The sequence below is a fragment of the Dryobates pubescens genome, chromosome 36 (assembly GCF_014839835.1).
Source record: "Dryobates pubescens isolate bDryPub1 chromosome 36, bDryPub1.pri, whole genome shotgun sequence".
Taxonomy (NCBI): domain Eukaryota; kingdom Metazoa; phylum Chordata; class Aves; order Piciformes; family Picidae; genus Dryobates; species Dryobates pubescens.
In genome coordinates this window covers 2,115,104-2,131,037 of record NC_071647.1, presented here as the reverse complement: position 1 = coordinate 2,131,037, position 15,934 = coordinate 2,115,104, and the positions used below count along the sequence as shown (strand labels likewise).

Here is a 15,934-nt window from a genome sequence, read left to right as displayed (position 1 = left end):
GCACAGACACAACCAGCTTACAACCATGGCACATGGTTGGGTGGGTGCATGGTTTTCTTCCCCCCCTTCAATAGTGGTTGTGATAAGAGGACACAGGCACAGCCAGCTTGCAACCATGGCACATGCTTGGATGGCTTCATGCTTCCCCCCCCTGTCAATAGTGGTTGTGATAAGAGGGCACAGGCACAGCCAGCTTGAACAAAGGCATAGAGAATAGCCTGGGTTGGAAGGGACTTCCAAAAGTTGTCCAGTCCCAACTCCCTCTGCAGTCAGCAAGGGACATCCTCAACCAGATCAGGCTGCCCAGAGCCCTCTTGAGCCTTACCTTGAACATCTCTAGGGATGGGGTCCCAACCACCCCCCTGGGCAACCTGTTGCAGTGTTCCACTACCTTCATGGTGCAGAACTTGTTCCTAACACCCACTCTAAATCTCTTCTTCTCCAGTTTGAAACCATTTCCCCTCATCCACATGGTCCCAAGCTGCACCAGGGGTAGTTTAGGCTTGAGGTGAGGAGAAAGTTCTTCCCAGAAAGAGGAATTGGCCATTGGAATGTGCTGCCCAGGGAGGTGGTGGAGTCCCCATCCATGGAGGTGTTCAAAAAGGGCTTGGATGTGGCACTTGGAGCCATGGTTTAGTAGTCAGGAGGTGTTGGGTGCTAGGTTGGACTTGCTGATCTCTGAGGTCTTTTCCAACCTTATTGATTCTATGGTTGGATAGGTTCATCCTTCTTTTTTCCCCCCTCCTTCCATCAGCAGTGGCAGTGCAAAGAGATCACCAGGCAGGATCTTGCCAGCATTCAAACCAGAATGGGAGCTGGGGATGTAATAAAAGGGAGGGGGGGGTGAAGAAAAAAAATCCTTGCTGAGTGTTCCAACTCAGCTAATCCTTCATTTACCCCAGGAATAAATTCCAGTATGTTACCTCCTCGATCAGGGCCCATTTCCAGCACATCCTGGCTGGCTGGCTGGCAGCAGAGAAATGTCACAAAATGCAGCAGCCTTGCAATTCCCCCCAGAACTGTGTTATCACATTTTAATATGAGCCTCGGTGCAGCCTCGGTGCTTCTAATTGCTTTCAAACCATTGTTTCCCTGCCTTTGCTTGATGAACCCAGCAGCTGGCATCATTTGAGAAAGTACAACAGACAGCTGTGCTGAAAATGAGGAGGAAAAAAAAGGAAGGGGGGGTGGGGGAAAAAAAAAAAGGAGTGAAAGAGGATGAGAAGATATAAAAGGCCTCAAAATGAGGTTTGGTTTTGTTTTCCCTCCCTCCCCCATCCCCCCAAATCAGAAAGTTCAGGCAATTGAGGGGGTGGTGAAGGGAGGCTTTTGTTCTTCTGAAAGGTTCTTAGTTGGAAGCCTAAAAGTAACAGCAAGAGGATTGGTCTGGGAGACCTGTGTGTAGGTTTACCTAGGAAGTGCCTGGCTTGAGGAGATGCCTGCTTAGGAGTCGCTGGGCAAGGCTTTGAGGCTTCAGGTGTGGAGGCTGGGCTGGAAGGGACCTTAAGAGATCCACACCCTCCCCACTTTCCCCCCCACCTCGCTGGGCTGGAAGGGACCTTAAAAAATCCCCCCCAGTTCCCACCCCTCTGCCATGGGCAGGGACACCTCCCACCAGCCCATGTTGCTCAAAGCCTCATCCAACCTGGTCCTGAAGACCTCCAAGGATGGTGACTCCACCACCTCCCTGGGCAACCTCTTCCAGTGTCTCCCCACCCTCCCTGGGAAGAATTTCTCCCTCACCTCCAGTCTCAATCTGGCTTTCCTCAAGGTTCAATCCATTCCCTCTTGTCCTGTCAGTGCATAGATGGTGTTGGATGTGATAGGTTGGGCTTGATGATCTCTGGGGTCTTTTCCAACCTGGTTAATTCTATTCCATTCTGTCTGGTACCAGCTTTTCTAAAGGCTTTAAGCACAACTTGTGGCCACAGCTGGTAAAGGCAGGGAAGCTCCTTGAGCTCAGCTCCATCCTCTCTACACCTACCTGAGATGAGATTGCAGCCAGGTGGGTGCTGGTCTCCTTTTCAAGCAAAGAAGTGAGAGGACAAGAGGAAAAGGCCTCAGGTTGCATCAGAGGAGGTTTAAGCTGGGCATGGAGAAGAATTTCTTTACTGCAAGAGTGGTCAGGCAGGATGCTGGTGGCCTTCTTGGCCACCTGAGCCCACTGCTGGCTCATCTTCAGTCAGGTGTCAACCAGCACCCCCCAGGTCCTCTTCTGCTGGGCATTATCTAGCTCCAAGCCTGGAGCATCCATAGGGTTGGTGCCGTAGCAGCACACAAGGGATGGAGCTACCCGAGGCGAGTGTGTAGCTTCCTCTCACTGACTGGCACTGTGCAGAGGCCTCAAGTGGTAGACTTATGAAGCAGCTTTTCTCCTTAAAAGCCCCAAATCCATTGCCTCCAGCTGAAGCAGAGCTGGGAGGTGGAACTGAGCACTTCCCTTCACCACTGCTCCCTGCTCTTGCATTTTTGGGTCGTGTAGTTATGACAAGTACAAGCAGCAAATCATTAAAACAGGAGAAACAAAAGCCCACAGCCACCAACCCCAAACCCATCTTTACTGTAAAGATCTCCTTTGAAGCTGAGCTGGAGTGTTCCTGAATTAATGGAGTGTGTGGTGATCTTTATTTCTTCTTCCCCCCCACCCCAGTTTTATTTATAAGACCTCTCTTCTTTGCACTGATGCCAAGAAGCCTCCAGCCCAGTGGTTAAGCAAGGTTCAGAGGCAGAAACCTAAGCCTGGATTTATGATGTGTTTGGAAACACAAGAGGGGGAAACCCACCCTGCTCCCTCCATCCCCCCCTCAACCTATTAGATTGACAATTTCTTTCTCTTTTTTTTTGTTGTTAAAACCCTCAATTTTTATCACCATGTGTGGAATTCCCTGGCTTTGGCAAGCCCAAGCCCTGAAATGTCATAGCAAGGAAAGAAAACAAAGCAACTTTTGTTAGGATGCCTTCTAAAGCACCTCCCCCCTCCCCCCAGATTGTCTTTGGGTGGCTTTGTGGAACCCAGAATTAATGAATGAGAAGAAACCAAACAGTCCTAATGGCAAGGAAGCTGGTGAGAGGTTTGGAGAGCATGGAGGAGAGGTTGAGGGAGCCTGGGGTTGGTTAGCTTGAAGAAGAGGAGGCTGAAGGGGAGACCTTGTTGCTCTCTATGGCAACCTGAAAGGAGGTTGGAGTGAGGCTGGGGTTGAGGTTGCAGCTAACGACAGGACAAGAAGTAATGGCCTCAAGTTGCACCAGGAGAGGCTGAGGTTGGACATGAGGAACAATTTCTGTCCTGCAAGAGTGGGCAGGTGTTGGAAGAGGCTGCCCAGGGAGGTGGTGGAGGCAGCATGCCTGGAGGGCTTCAAGGAATGAGTCAATATGGAACTGTTGGATGTGGTCTAGAGGCCATGGAGGTGAGAGTAGAAGGTTGGACTTGATCATCTTAGAGGTCTTGTCCAACCTTAACGACTCTATGATGCTTTGATCCCTTTTCCCCCCCTCATCCCCTTCCCTCCTTACTCACAGTAATTAAGGGGCAGCTAACAGAGTTGCTTGGGTTGAGAAAGCTCTCTGAGGTCATGCAGTCCAAGCATCAACTCAACACCTCCATGGCTCTAAGTGCCATTTCCACAGGTTGCTGGGAGTCCCCCATCCATGGAGGTGTTCATCTCCTCCCTGGGCAGCCTGCTCCACTGCCTGACCACTCTTGCAGCAAAGAAATTGTTTCTAACATCCAACCTTGGTTTAGATGTTCACCACTGGTTAGAATTCAGACTGCTGTAGCACAAGGAAACCCAAAAGCCCTCTTCTGTTGGCCTTTCTTTTTTGACAACACTGGATTTGGGGTTTTGGGGTGGGTTGGTTGTTTTTTGGTGTGTTCCTTGCATGAAAGGAGGGGAAGAGCAAAGCAGGAGCCAGGAAAAGCCTCCAAGAACAAACACATCCTTTGATTAAAAACCAAAGCTGGGTTGGCTGCTCTCAGGCTCTCCTTGGAGCCCCCAGCTGAAGAACCTGCAGCATTTAGGACAGGACTGGTAAGAGGTAACAGCAATCAGAAGCTTGGCTTGGTTGTCCTGCAAACACCAAACCTTTCAGGACCTTTATTGAGTGGAATTAGGTTAATGAGGAGAGCTTTTTGAACTCTCTTTAAACCCACCCCATTGATTTAAAGCTGCACACACGCTTTCCTCCACTCTCCTGGTTTGGATTACTAGGTGCTGCTTGGAGCTTTGGACTTCATTAATCAAAGCACTCAAGTGCCCAACTCACCCAGGGCTCTTTGAAAGCCATCCCAGTTGTTGCACCTCGGGGCAGTGCTTCACATTTAGCAGCGTCCCTGTGGTCCCCTCCCCAGGGAAGTTCAGAGCACATCAACCTCTTCAAAAACCAAGCAATGCAGCGTAAAGGAGGTGGAATAAAACTGTCAGGGAAGGTGCTAAATCTACAGCAGCTTGGGGAGCTCTGCTAGGTTAAATATTACCAAGTTCTGCTGCTCTCACTTTGGTCAGTTAATAAAAGACTCTAATTATTGAATTGCCTAAATTGCCTGATGTGGAGCTCTGAGGGTAGAGAGCCTTCTGAAATGAAGCCTCTGTGCTATCTCAACTTGTTTGTCTAAGGAGGTTGGGCTGCAGCTTTCTTCTTCTTAGAAGTCTCAGGGATGAAGCCTAAGGTGCTCAGATTGAATCCACAGCCCAAAAGTGTTGCCCTGGGCTCATGGAGAACAAAGTAAAAAGGGGGTTTGGAACTGGATGATCTTTAAGCTCTCTTCCAACCCAAACCATTCTATGAAACCTTCAAGAAATTGCCCCAGTGGGGATAAAGCAGGAGAGTGATCATCTAGAACATCACCTCAGCTTCTGCACAGTGGGTAATAGCCCCTTCTGCTCCACAAAAAATGGGGGTGAAAAGGATGTAAGTTCTTTGTTTTGGCCATGAAGATGTTTTGGGGGTCTTAGGAAAAGCTGCTGAGGGGCCTGGAGTATCTCTGGGAGGAGGAAAGGCTGAGAGCCCTCAGGGCTGTTGAGCCTGGAGAAGAGCAGCCCCAGAGGGGATCTGAGCAATGCTCAGCAAGAGGCTGGGGCCAGATTCTGCTCAGTGGTGCCCAGGGACAGGATAAGGAGCAATGGGCACAAACTGGATCCCCCCAGGGGGTTCCATCTGGGCAGGAGAACAAACTTATTTGGTTTGAGGGTGCTGCAGCCCTGGAGCAGGCTGCCCCAGAGAGGCTGTGGAGTCTCTTCTGGGGAGATTCCAACCCCCTCTGGCCATTGTGATCCTGGGCAAGGTGCTGTGGGTGCCCTGCTTGAGCAGGGGGGTTGGACTGGATGATCTCCAGAGATCTTTTCCAGCCCTCCCCCTGCTGGGAGCAGGTGAGTGCCCTGTTCTACCCCCTTGAGCCTCACTGGGATGCAGGGACCTGGGTGCCCTCTGCATCCATAGCACTCACTCAGCTGTGCTGAATCCTGACCCCTGTGTCCTCTAAGCCTTCAGCTGGTTCAAATCTGGAGTCCTGAGTCTCTCTCCTTGCTCTCCCCACAATAATGTCTTCATTGCTTTGGTTTGTGGAGCACTAACCCCATCCAAATCACTTACAAAAGAGTCACCCTGCCCTCTGAGTCAGACTCCATCCTGAAATAGAGCAGTAAAATCATCCTTTGCATTATCATAAACACCTCCTGGGCACCTCCTCCAGCCCCTGGAGTGCTCTTTGCTCTCCTCTTCCCCCCTTTGCATTCCCTGTCCCTGCAGGGTTTTTTTCTGAGCAGTGAAATTTGCTGCAGACAGGGGCAAGACAGCCTCCTTGTGTCTTGTCATTGGAATATGCTCACTCAACTCCAGCTCCCCTCCTGCCTCTCTTCTCTCGATTCCTTGCTCCCTTGGAAGGATTTCAGCTATGAAAATGTGCTGAACCTCCTGACACTGCAGTGGGTCCTCCTCCAAGCTTATTTAGCCTGGAGTCTCCTCTTTGATCCCGATGATTTTAAAGCTGTTTGGCTTTGGGTTAGATCCCAGATTCCATTTGCAGGACTGCTTTTGTTAACTGTGCACTGCATAAGCCTGGGGCCTGGCTTCCCACACACTGCTTTGCTGTGCTCTTAGCAGAGCTGCTGCCTCAAAAAGATGAACTCAAGCACAGAGCTGTCATCTTCCTCTTCCTCAGCATCCCCATCCTTTAAATGTAGACCTCCCTCCCCCCCCCCCCCCCCCTTCAAAGAGAGGCTGAGGAGGAATAATTTATTAGTGGCCAGAAATACTAAGTGTTGGTAGCTTCAGGCTGGTTTTTGCTCACATTTGGCTGGGCTTTTGTACTTCACTGATGTGCTACCAGGTCATAAATGTGAGGATAAATCTTGTTTACTTGTTTACATCCCCTGGGAATCTTCTGCTGTGCTGGGTTTCAGGCTCCTTCCTAGCAAGGCTGGACCGGGGCTGTGCTTCCCCTGTCAGGCAGCTGTTCCCTGTAGCTGCTGCCCACTTGAGAGGCAGAATGTGCAGTGCCTCTGCTGAAAGGGTGCCAAGGATTACAGGAGAGAGGAGCTGGAGGGAGGAAGTCAGAGGGGGAGGGAGCAAGGACACAGCAGAGGGGGGAAAAAAAAAGGGAACTGGAGAGGAGAGAAAAGAGAGATGGGGAATGACACAAGGGACTGGCAGGGGATTAGAAAGTACAGAGTGATGGGAGAGATGCAGAATGAGCTCAGCAGCTTCTTCATGGGGTTTTGGGGGGAGACATTTAGGTCCCTTCCAAACTCACCAGCTCCTTGGATTCCTAAGAATGAACTTTGCTGTCTTGCAGAGCAGCCCTGCCAAAGTTTGCTGCTGGCCAAAGCTTCCAAGCTGCAAACTTCTGGAGTGTCAGTGGTGGGGTGGAGGATTTGGTGTGTTGGGTAGTGACACCCCAAAGCCTTTGGTGTGTGTGTGTGGTTTTGCTTTTCTCCTTTAGAGAAACCCACCCATCATAAGTTGTGAGTAGGCTTTGGTTTGAATACCTGCATTTTAGGTTAAAGGTCTGCATGAAGAACTTCCAGGCTGCTTCGTGTTTTCTGTAAGGATGAAGTTTCTCTTCTGTGTGACAAGGGAGAGAAAATAATCTCACCTCAACCTGCTCTGAGCTTCTCAGCCTTTTTGGGGGTTAATTGTCTCAAAGCTGAGAGGTGCAAACCTTGAACTTCTTTTGGTGGTGTAAAATATTTGGACCCATAGCAGGACTTTGAGATAGATACAGCTGTAGATGATGATATAGATGATATTGATGATGATATAGATACACACATGTATTGTTTCTCCTCTGTAATCTGCTGTAGCTGATCCTGCCCTGGCAGGGGGGTTGGACTGGATGGTCTTTCAAGATCCCTTCTAGCTCCTGAAATTCTGTCATTCTGTGATGATTTTCCTCCCCAACAACCAGAGCAAATGACCTTAGAAGGTCCCCTCTGACCCAGACCATCCTCTGATTCTGTTTTGCACCCTAGAAAGCTTCAGGAAGTCTCTCATTGCATGGCCCCGCTCCTGCCTGATGGATTTTTGTCTATCCCAAGAAGGTTGTCCCCCCCTTTTTTTTTTTTTCCTCCCCACCCCCTCCATCCCTGCTGCAAGTCCTGCCCGAAGCAGCAGCAGCATCCCCGGCGATGCTGCGCGCTGCAGCCCGACCTGCTGGGCACAGGAGCTCATTGCAGCCCCCGGTCCTGCTCGGCAGCCCCAAGCCAGCCCTGCTGCTGCAAAAACCCCAACTTCTCCCTCCCCACTTTTTGTTTCATTTTCTCTTTTTAACAGAAGTGGCGTTTTTAGTGGACAATTAAATCGCTTTATTATGTGTAATTAGCACAAAGAGGGTAGCGGAGGAACAAAATGAGGCTCGGGCTGGATTCTCTCCTCAGCCAGCCGAGCCCCGCTTTGGGTCCTGACGTTTCTAAAACGATGATAAATCAGCTCCTCCTGCCTGGGAGGAGGGCCCTGCCTTTGCTTTTTGACCCTCTTGCCATGAGGTAGAGCTGCCCTGCTGATAAAATACAGCCAAAGCAGACAGGTCCTGCTCTCACCATGGCCTTGTTTTGCTTCCCGGGCCAGGGATGAAGTTGGTTTCCTTCTGTGCACAATCTCCACCTCCAGGAAAACGTTTGTGAAGGGGGAATAAACACTCTGAGAGCTGCAGCTAAAGGAATTTCTCTTCTCTTTTCATGGAATCATAGAATCAATAAGGTTGGAAAAGGCCTCAGAGGTCATCAAGTCCAACCTATCACCCAGCACCTCCTGACTAACTAAACCATGGCTCCAAGTGCCATGAACATGGACATGTGGCACAGTGATGTGCAATACAAACCTTGGGAGTTTGAGGCTAAAATGATGTTTCCAAGCACTGCCACTCTGCAGGAAGCAATAGTCTGGGGGAAGAAAGTGGAGAAAATCTGCACCCATCAACACCTCAACTGTCCACATGTTAATCACAGAAGTGTTTGGGTTGGAAGGGACCTTCAAGCTCATCTACTTCCAACCCCTTGCCAGAGACAGGGACACCTTCCACTAGCCCAGGGTGCTCGAGGCCTCATCCAGCCTGGCCTTGAACTCTTCCAGGGCTGAGGCATCCACAAGCTCCCTGGGCAAGCTGTGCCAGTGTCTCCCCAGCCCCACAGTAAAGAATGTCTTCCTGATGTCCCATCTCGGTCTACCCTGCCCTAGTTTAAAATCACAGGGGCTAACCACACACCCCCAGATGGGCTCTTAGGAGCTGAAAAGACCTCTATGGTTGGAAATGACCTCTAAGATTATCACCCCTAAACTTTGATTCCCCAGCCTTCCACTCCTGAACTTGGATCCCCAACTTTCCACCCCAGCCTTCCACTCCTGAACATGGATCCCCAGCCTTCCACTCCTGAACTTGAGTCCCCAACTTTCCACCCCAGCCTTCCACTCCTGAACTTGGGTCCCCAACTTTCCACCCCAGCCTTCCACTCCTGAACTTGGATCCCCAACTTTCCACCCCAGCCTTCCACTCCTGAACTTGGGTCCCCAACTTTCCACCCCAGCCTTCCACTCCTGAACTTGGATCCCCAACCTTCCACCCCTAAACTTTGACACCCCCCCCCCCCCAACCTTCCACCCCCAGCCTCTTATCCCCTACCTTCCACCCACCCCTTCCACTCTCCACCTCCATGCTCACTACAGCACATCCCCAAGCACCACATCTACTCATTTCTTGAACAATCCCCAGGCATGGGGACTTCACCACCTCCCTGGGCAGCCTCTTCCAATGCCTCCCCACTCTTGCAGTTAAAATATTTGCTTCCTAATACCCAACCTAAACCTCCCCTGGATGCTAGTTTTCCACCTCTGCTTCGGGAAATGCATCCCTGCTAAATTAGTCCCTTAAAAAAAAAAACCTAAGGATATTAACACCGTGGAGCATGAAAGCAGATGGGATTTGGATCAGAGACCTTTATTTGTAGCAGGGTCCTAAGGAGTCATTACTTGAAAGCAGGAACTTTGTTTCCTGGAATATTAACTGGGATTGGGGAGTTTTGCTTCCTCTTTGGCATCAACAAGCTCATCATAAAAGTGTAAATGGAACTCGCTTGCTATTGATTTTGCTTCTGCTCTGAAAAGATGCTTAATGAAACTCGAGGTACCCAGATAAAGACCTTCCCTGAATGCAAAGCAAGAGCTTAATTGCACTTCCCTTAACAAGCTGCTGGAGATGAATTATTCCCCCCCCCCCACACCCCCAGCCCCCCCCCACCCCTACAAAGCCCTTTCACCTATTTAGGTAGTTGCTCTTCCTGTGTGGGTCAGGATGTATTAATTCAGCTTTTCCCCTCCTCCCCTCCTGTGGTTTTTTCTCCTCCTTTTTCTTTCTTTTATTTTTTCTCCTCCTTTTATTTTATCTTTTTCTCCCCCTTCCTTTCTCCCCCACCCCCCATTTTTCCCCTTCTCCTTCCTTCCCTCCTTTTCTGCCTCCTTTTTGCCTCCCCTTTGTCTTCTTTTTTTGCCTCCTTTTTTACTTCTTCTACCCTCTTTCCTTTGCCCCCTTTCTTGTCTCTTTCCTTTGCCCCTTTTCTTTCTTCATTTCTCCCTCCTTCCCCCCCTCTTCCCCCCCTCTTCCCCCCCTCTTCCCCCCCTCTTCCCCCCCTCTTCCCCCCCTCTTCCCCCCCTCTTCCCCCCCTCTTCCCCCCCTCTTCCCCCCCTCTTCCCCCCCTCTTCCCCCCCTCTTCCCCCCCTCTTCCCCCCCTCTTCCCCCCCTCTTCCCTTCACCTTCCTCATTCTCTTTCCCTTTGAGTCAATCTTGCTGTTGTTCACGCTCTGAGGAGCTCTAAGTCGGGGAGTTGAGTAGGAAGATGGAGCAGCTTTGCATCAGGTGCAGAGTAATTATTTGCCAAGGTTCTGAGCTATTTGGGTTTTATTCCCTCTGTTTTCACTAAAAGCTAATGAGGTTTTTCTTTTCTTCCTCCAGAACAATAGCCTAGCCCCTGACTGGTTATTTTTCAGGATATTTTTGTGTGTGTGGCCTCAAGTAGCTGTTGCTGCTCCATAAACTTTATGGAGAAGTGGATTAAAGCAGGAGAAGTTCTCCTGATGCACATCCAAATAGGAAGGCAAGAGGAAGAGGATGGGTTTGAGGGAGTCATGGCTGCAGAGGGAGAGAGAGCTTGGAGCTGAAACTTGGGGGATGGGGGTGAGAACACTGCTGATGCCAAAGCTCCCCAAGTGCTTTTGTGTGTATGGACTTGTGTGTGCAGTGCTTGGCATGGCACAGGTGTGGGCACGCTGCAGTGCTTGGCATGCTGCATGTGTGGGCATGCTGCAGTGCTTGGTGTGCTGCACGTGTGTGCATGCTGTGGTGCTTGACATGACACAGGTGTGGGCATGCTGTAGTGCTTGGCATGGCACAGGTGTGGGCATGCTGCAGTGCTTGGCATGCTGCATGTGTGGGCATGCTGCAGTGCTTGGCATGCTGCAGTACTTGGCATGGCACAGGTGTGGGCATGCTGCATGTGTGTGCACGCTGCAGTGCTTGGCATGGCACAGGTGTGGGCATGCTGCATGTGTGAGCACGCTGCAGTACTTGGCATGGCACAGGTGTGGGCATGCTGCATGTGTGTGCACGCTGCAGTGCTTGGCGTGGCACAGGTGTGGGCATGCTGCATGTGTGCACGCTGCAGTGCTTGGCGTGGCACAGGTGTGGGCATGCTGCATGTGTGTGCACGCTGCAGTGCTTGGTGTGGCACAGGTGTGGGCATGCTGCATGTGTGTGCACGCTGCAGTGCTTGGCATGGCACAGGTGTGGGCATGCTGCATGTGTGTGCATGCTGCAGTGCTTGGCGTGGCACAGGTGTGGGCATGCTGCATGTGTGTGCACGCTGCAGTGCTTGGTGTGGCACAGGTGTGGGCATGCTGCATGTGTGTGCACGCTGCAGTGCTTGGTGTGGCACAGGTGTGGGCATGCTGCATGTGTGTGCACGCTGCAGTGCTTGGCGTGGCACAGGTGTGGGCATGCTGCATGTGTGAGCACGCTGCAGTGCTTGGTGTGGCACAGGTGTGGGCATGCTGCATGTGTGTGCACGCTGCAGTGCTTGGCTGTACCTCCGTGGGTTATTCCCCTTTGGCTGACCAGGTGAACCCCCTTTCCCCCCCTGCGTGGGGATATCTAGAGGAGCCCCTTTGTGGTGACAGTTCCCCCACCACACTTCATGCCTGGCACTTATTGACCCAGCCCAGTGAGACCTGTGGCTTGGTTATTCCCTGTGCTCCACCTGTGCTCCAGCTCCTCCTGCTGCCCAAGCCTCTGCCTTATCCTTGGAAGAAGCTTTCCCAACAGGATCCCTCTCCTTGCTCTGATGCTTTGCTGCAGGGGGGGGGTGTCCCTCCCCTGGCACAGGGGCTGCCACCAGCTCCTCCAAACCCAAGCTTGCTACCACCAGAATCCTACACCAGGACCTCGTTGCAAAGGACAACCTGGTACCACAGAGATGGGTTTGATGTGGTGCAGGTTGGTGGGAAGAAAATGTTCTTTATTTAAGAGTCTGAAGGAAGTTATGGAAGCTGTCTTAGAGCACACAGCATGGAGGAATCTTAAGGGGGCCTACAAGAAAGCTGGGGAGGGACCTTTCAGGCTGTCAGGTAATGGTAGGACTAGGGGGAGTGGAACAAAAATAGAGAGAGGTAGATTCAGATTGGATGTTAGGAGGAAATTCTTTCCTATGAGGGTGATGAGACACTGGCACAGGTTGCCCAGCGAGGTGGTGGAAGCCTCATCCCTGGAGGGTTTTAAGGCCAGGCTGGATGTGGCTGTGAGCAACCTGCTCTAGTGTGAGGTGTCCCTGTCCATGGCAGGGGAGTTTGGAACTGGCTGATCCTTGAGTTCCCTTCCAACCCTAACAATTCTATAACGCTCCTCAAGGACTGAACAATGTGGTTCCCTGCAGCACCCTGCTGCTGGCTGGGAGCAGATTCTTTTTGGACAGAGGACCTTTTCTTTTTGGAGGATCTCGAAGTGCAGCACTAAAAAGAGGGAAGAAACCTCTCTTTGTCACACCCAAGTGAGCAGAGCACTCAAATGACTTCTCCAAGGTCAGTGGTGTGCTCATGGATGTGCTCTGCTTCCCAGAGTCGGTCCAACGGAGCAGAGATTTCACTCTCTGCTTTTTAACTCCTAATTGGCTTTTTTTTCCCCCTCCTCCTCCCCCTTTTGTGGAGGTCCATGCATGAATTTCAGCCTGCTGTAGCACAGAGGAACGTGCTGGCTTTGCTCTCCATGACCTAGAAGTAATGTGTGGGTGGAAAAAACATTGCTGAGGTCTGATCCCAGGGGACCAGGACAAAGGATGTCTCCTTGGGATGGAGCCTTGAGCAGCCTGGGCTAGTGGAAGGTGTCTGTGTCCATAGCAGGGAGCTGAAACTAGATGATCCTGAAGGTCCTGAGGGGACCTTAGAGCTGCTTTCCAATACCTGAAGGGATCCTGCAGGAAGACTGTTCCTGAGGGTGTCTAGAGGCAGAACAAGGAGGAATGGTTTGAAGCTGAGGGAGAACAGGGTTAGAGGGGAGCTGAGGAAGAAGTTCTTCAGAGTGAGGGTGGTGAGACTCTGCCATAAGCTGCCCAGGGAGCTTGTGGATGCCTCCTCTCTGGGGGTGCTCAAGACCAGGTTGGATGAGACCTTGAGCAGCCAACTCTAGTTGAGAGGTGTCCCTGCCCATGGCAGATCAGATGGTGCTGGGTGATAGGTTGGACTTGATGATCTCTGAGGTCTTTTCCAACCTGGTTTATTCTATTCTCTTCTCTTCTATTTAAACCATGGGGGCACAGTTCCTGTGTTTGCTGAGCTGAAACTTGGCTTTCAGCGTTTGAACACAACCACCATCAGCTGAAAAAGCTCCCTTGCCTTGCTGTTTGTGGTGTGTTGAATGAGCAAGCAGCTGGATTTACCTCCCTTATCAGCAGCTGGGGCTCTGTGTGTTCAGGAAACCCCTTGAAAGGCCACTGGTTTGTTTAATTTTTGCTCCTTTGTTTGGGCTGTGGAGTGTTTGGTTCCACAGGTACAAGCTCCATTTATATTAAAACCTGATATTCACAGCTGTCACCCCCTGGCATCAAAGTGCCTCCTGCATCAGATCCAACAGCAGCAGCACACTTCCCAGCAAAATGCCTGCTTGTAGAAAGGACCTCAGTGTGAGTGAGATCAAGGGTGGGGAGATAACAGCTCCTGCCCCCATGCAGGGACACCTGGCTTTGTAATCTGTATGGAGAATCAATCTTCATTTCCTCAGGCTGGCTTCTGGTTGAGCTGTGGAGGATCTGAAGGCCTTCTCCAAGGAGATGGATTCTGTTTGGATTCTTCAGTTAGGGTCTCAAGCTCTGCACCAGGGGAAGTTTAGGCTGGAGGTGAGGAGAAAGTTCTTCCCAGAGAGAGTTGTTGGCCATTGGGATGTGCTGCCCAGGGAGGTGGTGGAGTCACCATCCCTGAAGGTGGTCAAAAAGGGATTGGATGTGGCACTTGGAGCCATGGTTTAGTAGTCATGTGGTCTTGGGTGACAGGTTGGACTTGATGATCTTTGAGGTCTCTTCCAACCTTATTGATTCTATGATCTCAAAGCTTTCCCCTACAATGTAAAAAGATTCTTCTCCCAAGCAATGAAGCTGGGTGAAGGGTCTGGAGTCTAGGGCTGGTGAGGAGCAGCTGAGGGAGCTGGGGGTGTTCAGCCTGGAGAAAAGGAAGCTCAGGGGAGACCACCTGGCTTTTTACAACTCGCTGAAAGGAGGTTAGAGTGAGGTGGGGGTTGGTCTCTTCACCCTAGTATCAAGGGTTAGAATGAGAGGAAATGGTCTCAGGTTGCACCAAGGGAGGTTTAGGTTGGCCATGAGGAACATTTTCTTTCCTGCAAGAGTGGTCAGGCACTGGAACAGGCTGCCCAGGATGGGTGGTGGAGTCGCCATCCCTGGAGGTGTTCATGATGTGGATATGGCACTTGGGGCCATGGTTTAGTGGCCATGGTGGTGTTGGGTGGATGGTTGGACTGGATGATCTTAGAGGGCTTTTCCAAGCTTAATGCTTTATGATTCATTGTAGTGAAGCAGGTAGCCTTGTCCTCCACGCTACACCTGAATTGTTTTATGCACAAGTCCTGTACTGAAGGCAAGAATGAGGAGCTGGATGTAGCTCTGGTGGGCTGGCCTCAAGACTGGTGCTTCCAGCCTCCTCCCTGTATGTCCTCCAAGTTTAAGGCTGTACACAGCCAGCATGAGTGTTCTTGCAGCAGGGATATGCCACCTTGGCCCTAAATGATGAACCCGGCCTTAGACACACGAAAAGTGGCTTTGGGTTTGTAGAGAACTTCAGTGGGAGGTTGGAACCAAGAAGAAACCTCTCATGGTGTAGGCAGTAAGATTTGGCTTTAGAAATGTGACCTCTTCACTAAATCAGGCTCTCCTCCTCTTCTCTTCTTTTAGGCCAGGATCAGCATGACACTGCCTTTGGACAGGACAGCTCTGATGAAAATCACAGCTGGGGTTTGGCTCCTTCCATGACGTCCGACGCCTCACTTCCATCAGACTTCCAGGATGATGGTAAGTCCCTGATGGCTTTTGAAGTCCTTGAGTTGAAGAAGGGCAAATGCAGTCTGGTATCACTGCCTTGTTGTCATTCATCTGTCTCACAAAGCTGGAGATGTTTTGGGGGTTGTTTTGTTGCTAACTGGTCCCAGTTCTATCACCGGCCATAAAACGCGAGGGCGGTTCTGAACTCGTCGTCGCTCAGTGAGGTGATTGCTTTGGTGCAAACTGGGGCTGGTTGCTCTAGCCTGAGTTGAAGCCAGTGATGGAAATGAGCAGAATGTGACCTTTTGGGCACCATTTCCAACAGCTGATGTGTGTCTCTTGGGTGCATTTCTTCTTGGGTGCTCATCCTCACACTTTAAAGGGTTTGCGTCTTCTCAGACCTTGGTTTCGCCCATCCTGTGCAAATGAGACCTCTTTAAAGTGCTTTGCTCTGCTTTGGAGAGCGTTTGTGGGACCTTCTAGTGCTTGGAAATTTGGGAGCTGGCATCCAGGGGAGCTGGCATCCAAGACCAAGGCTATTTTCCAAAGCATTAAACGTCAGAGGAAGGTTTTCTGGGCCAAGAGTTGCTGCAGCGCTCCCATCTGCTTCTGCCTGGCCATTTAGGAGTGATGGATTTGGGATGTGTTATTGAAACTGAAGCCTACAGAGCTGAGCTTGTTCTGATCTTCTCAGGGGTTATCTCTGGGCCTTAAGTGAAGGCTTGACTGCTTTGGTCTCAGGCTCTCAATCTCCCACTTCCCACAGATCTTGTTTCCTCCTCCTCTTTGACTTCCCTTGCACTTCCCCCCCCACCCCCATCCATGCTTTCCTACTCTCCCCCCTTGCCTGCTCCTTCCTCTTTCATTTTCTCTGCTTCCATCCCTCCTCTTCCCCACCCCTCTCTGCTCAATGAACT

General features: G+C 51.0%; 1 protein-coding gene across 1 annotated transcript in view; it reads left to right on the top strand.

The window, feature by feature from the left end:
* SKAP1 (src kinase associated phosphoprotein 1) overlaps positions 1–15,934 on the top strand; it is a 202,012-nt gene that overhangs the window by 23,309 nt on the left and 162,769 nt on the right. Inside the window, exon 4 of the mRNA XM_054176923.1 lies at positions 14,931–15,047. Within this exon, the coding sequence (XP_054032898.1) occupies positions 14,931–15,047 (117 nt within the window). The remainder of the gene's footprint in view (positions 1–14,930; positions 15,048–15,934) is intronic.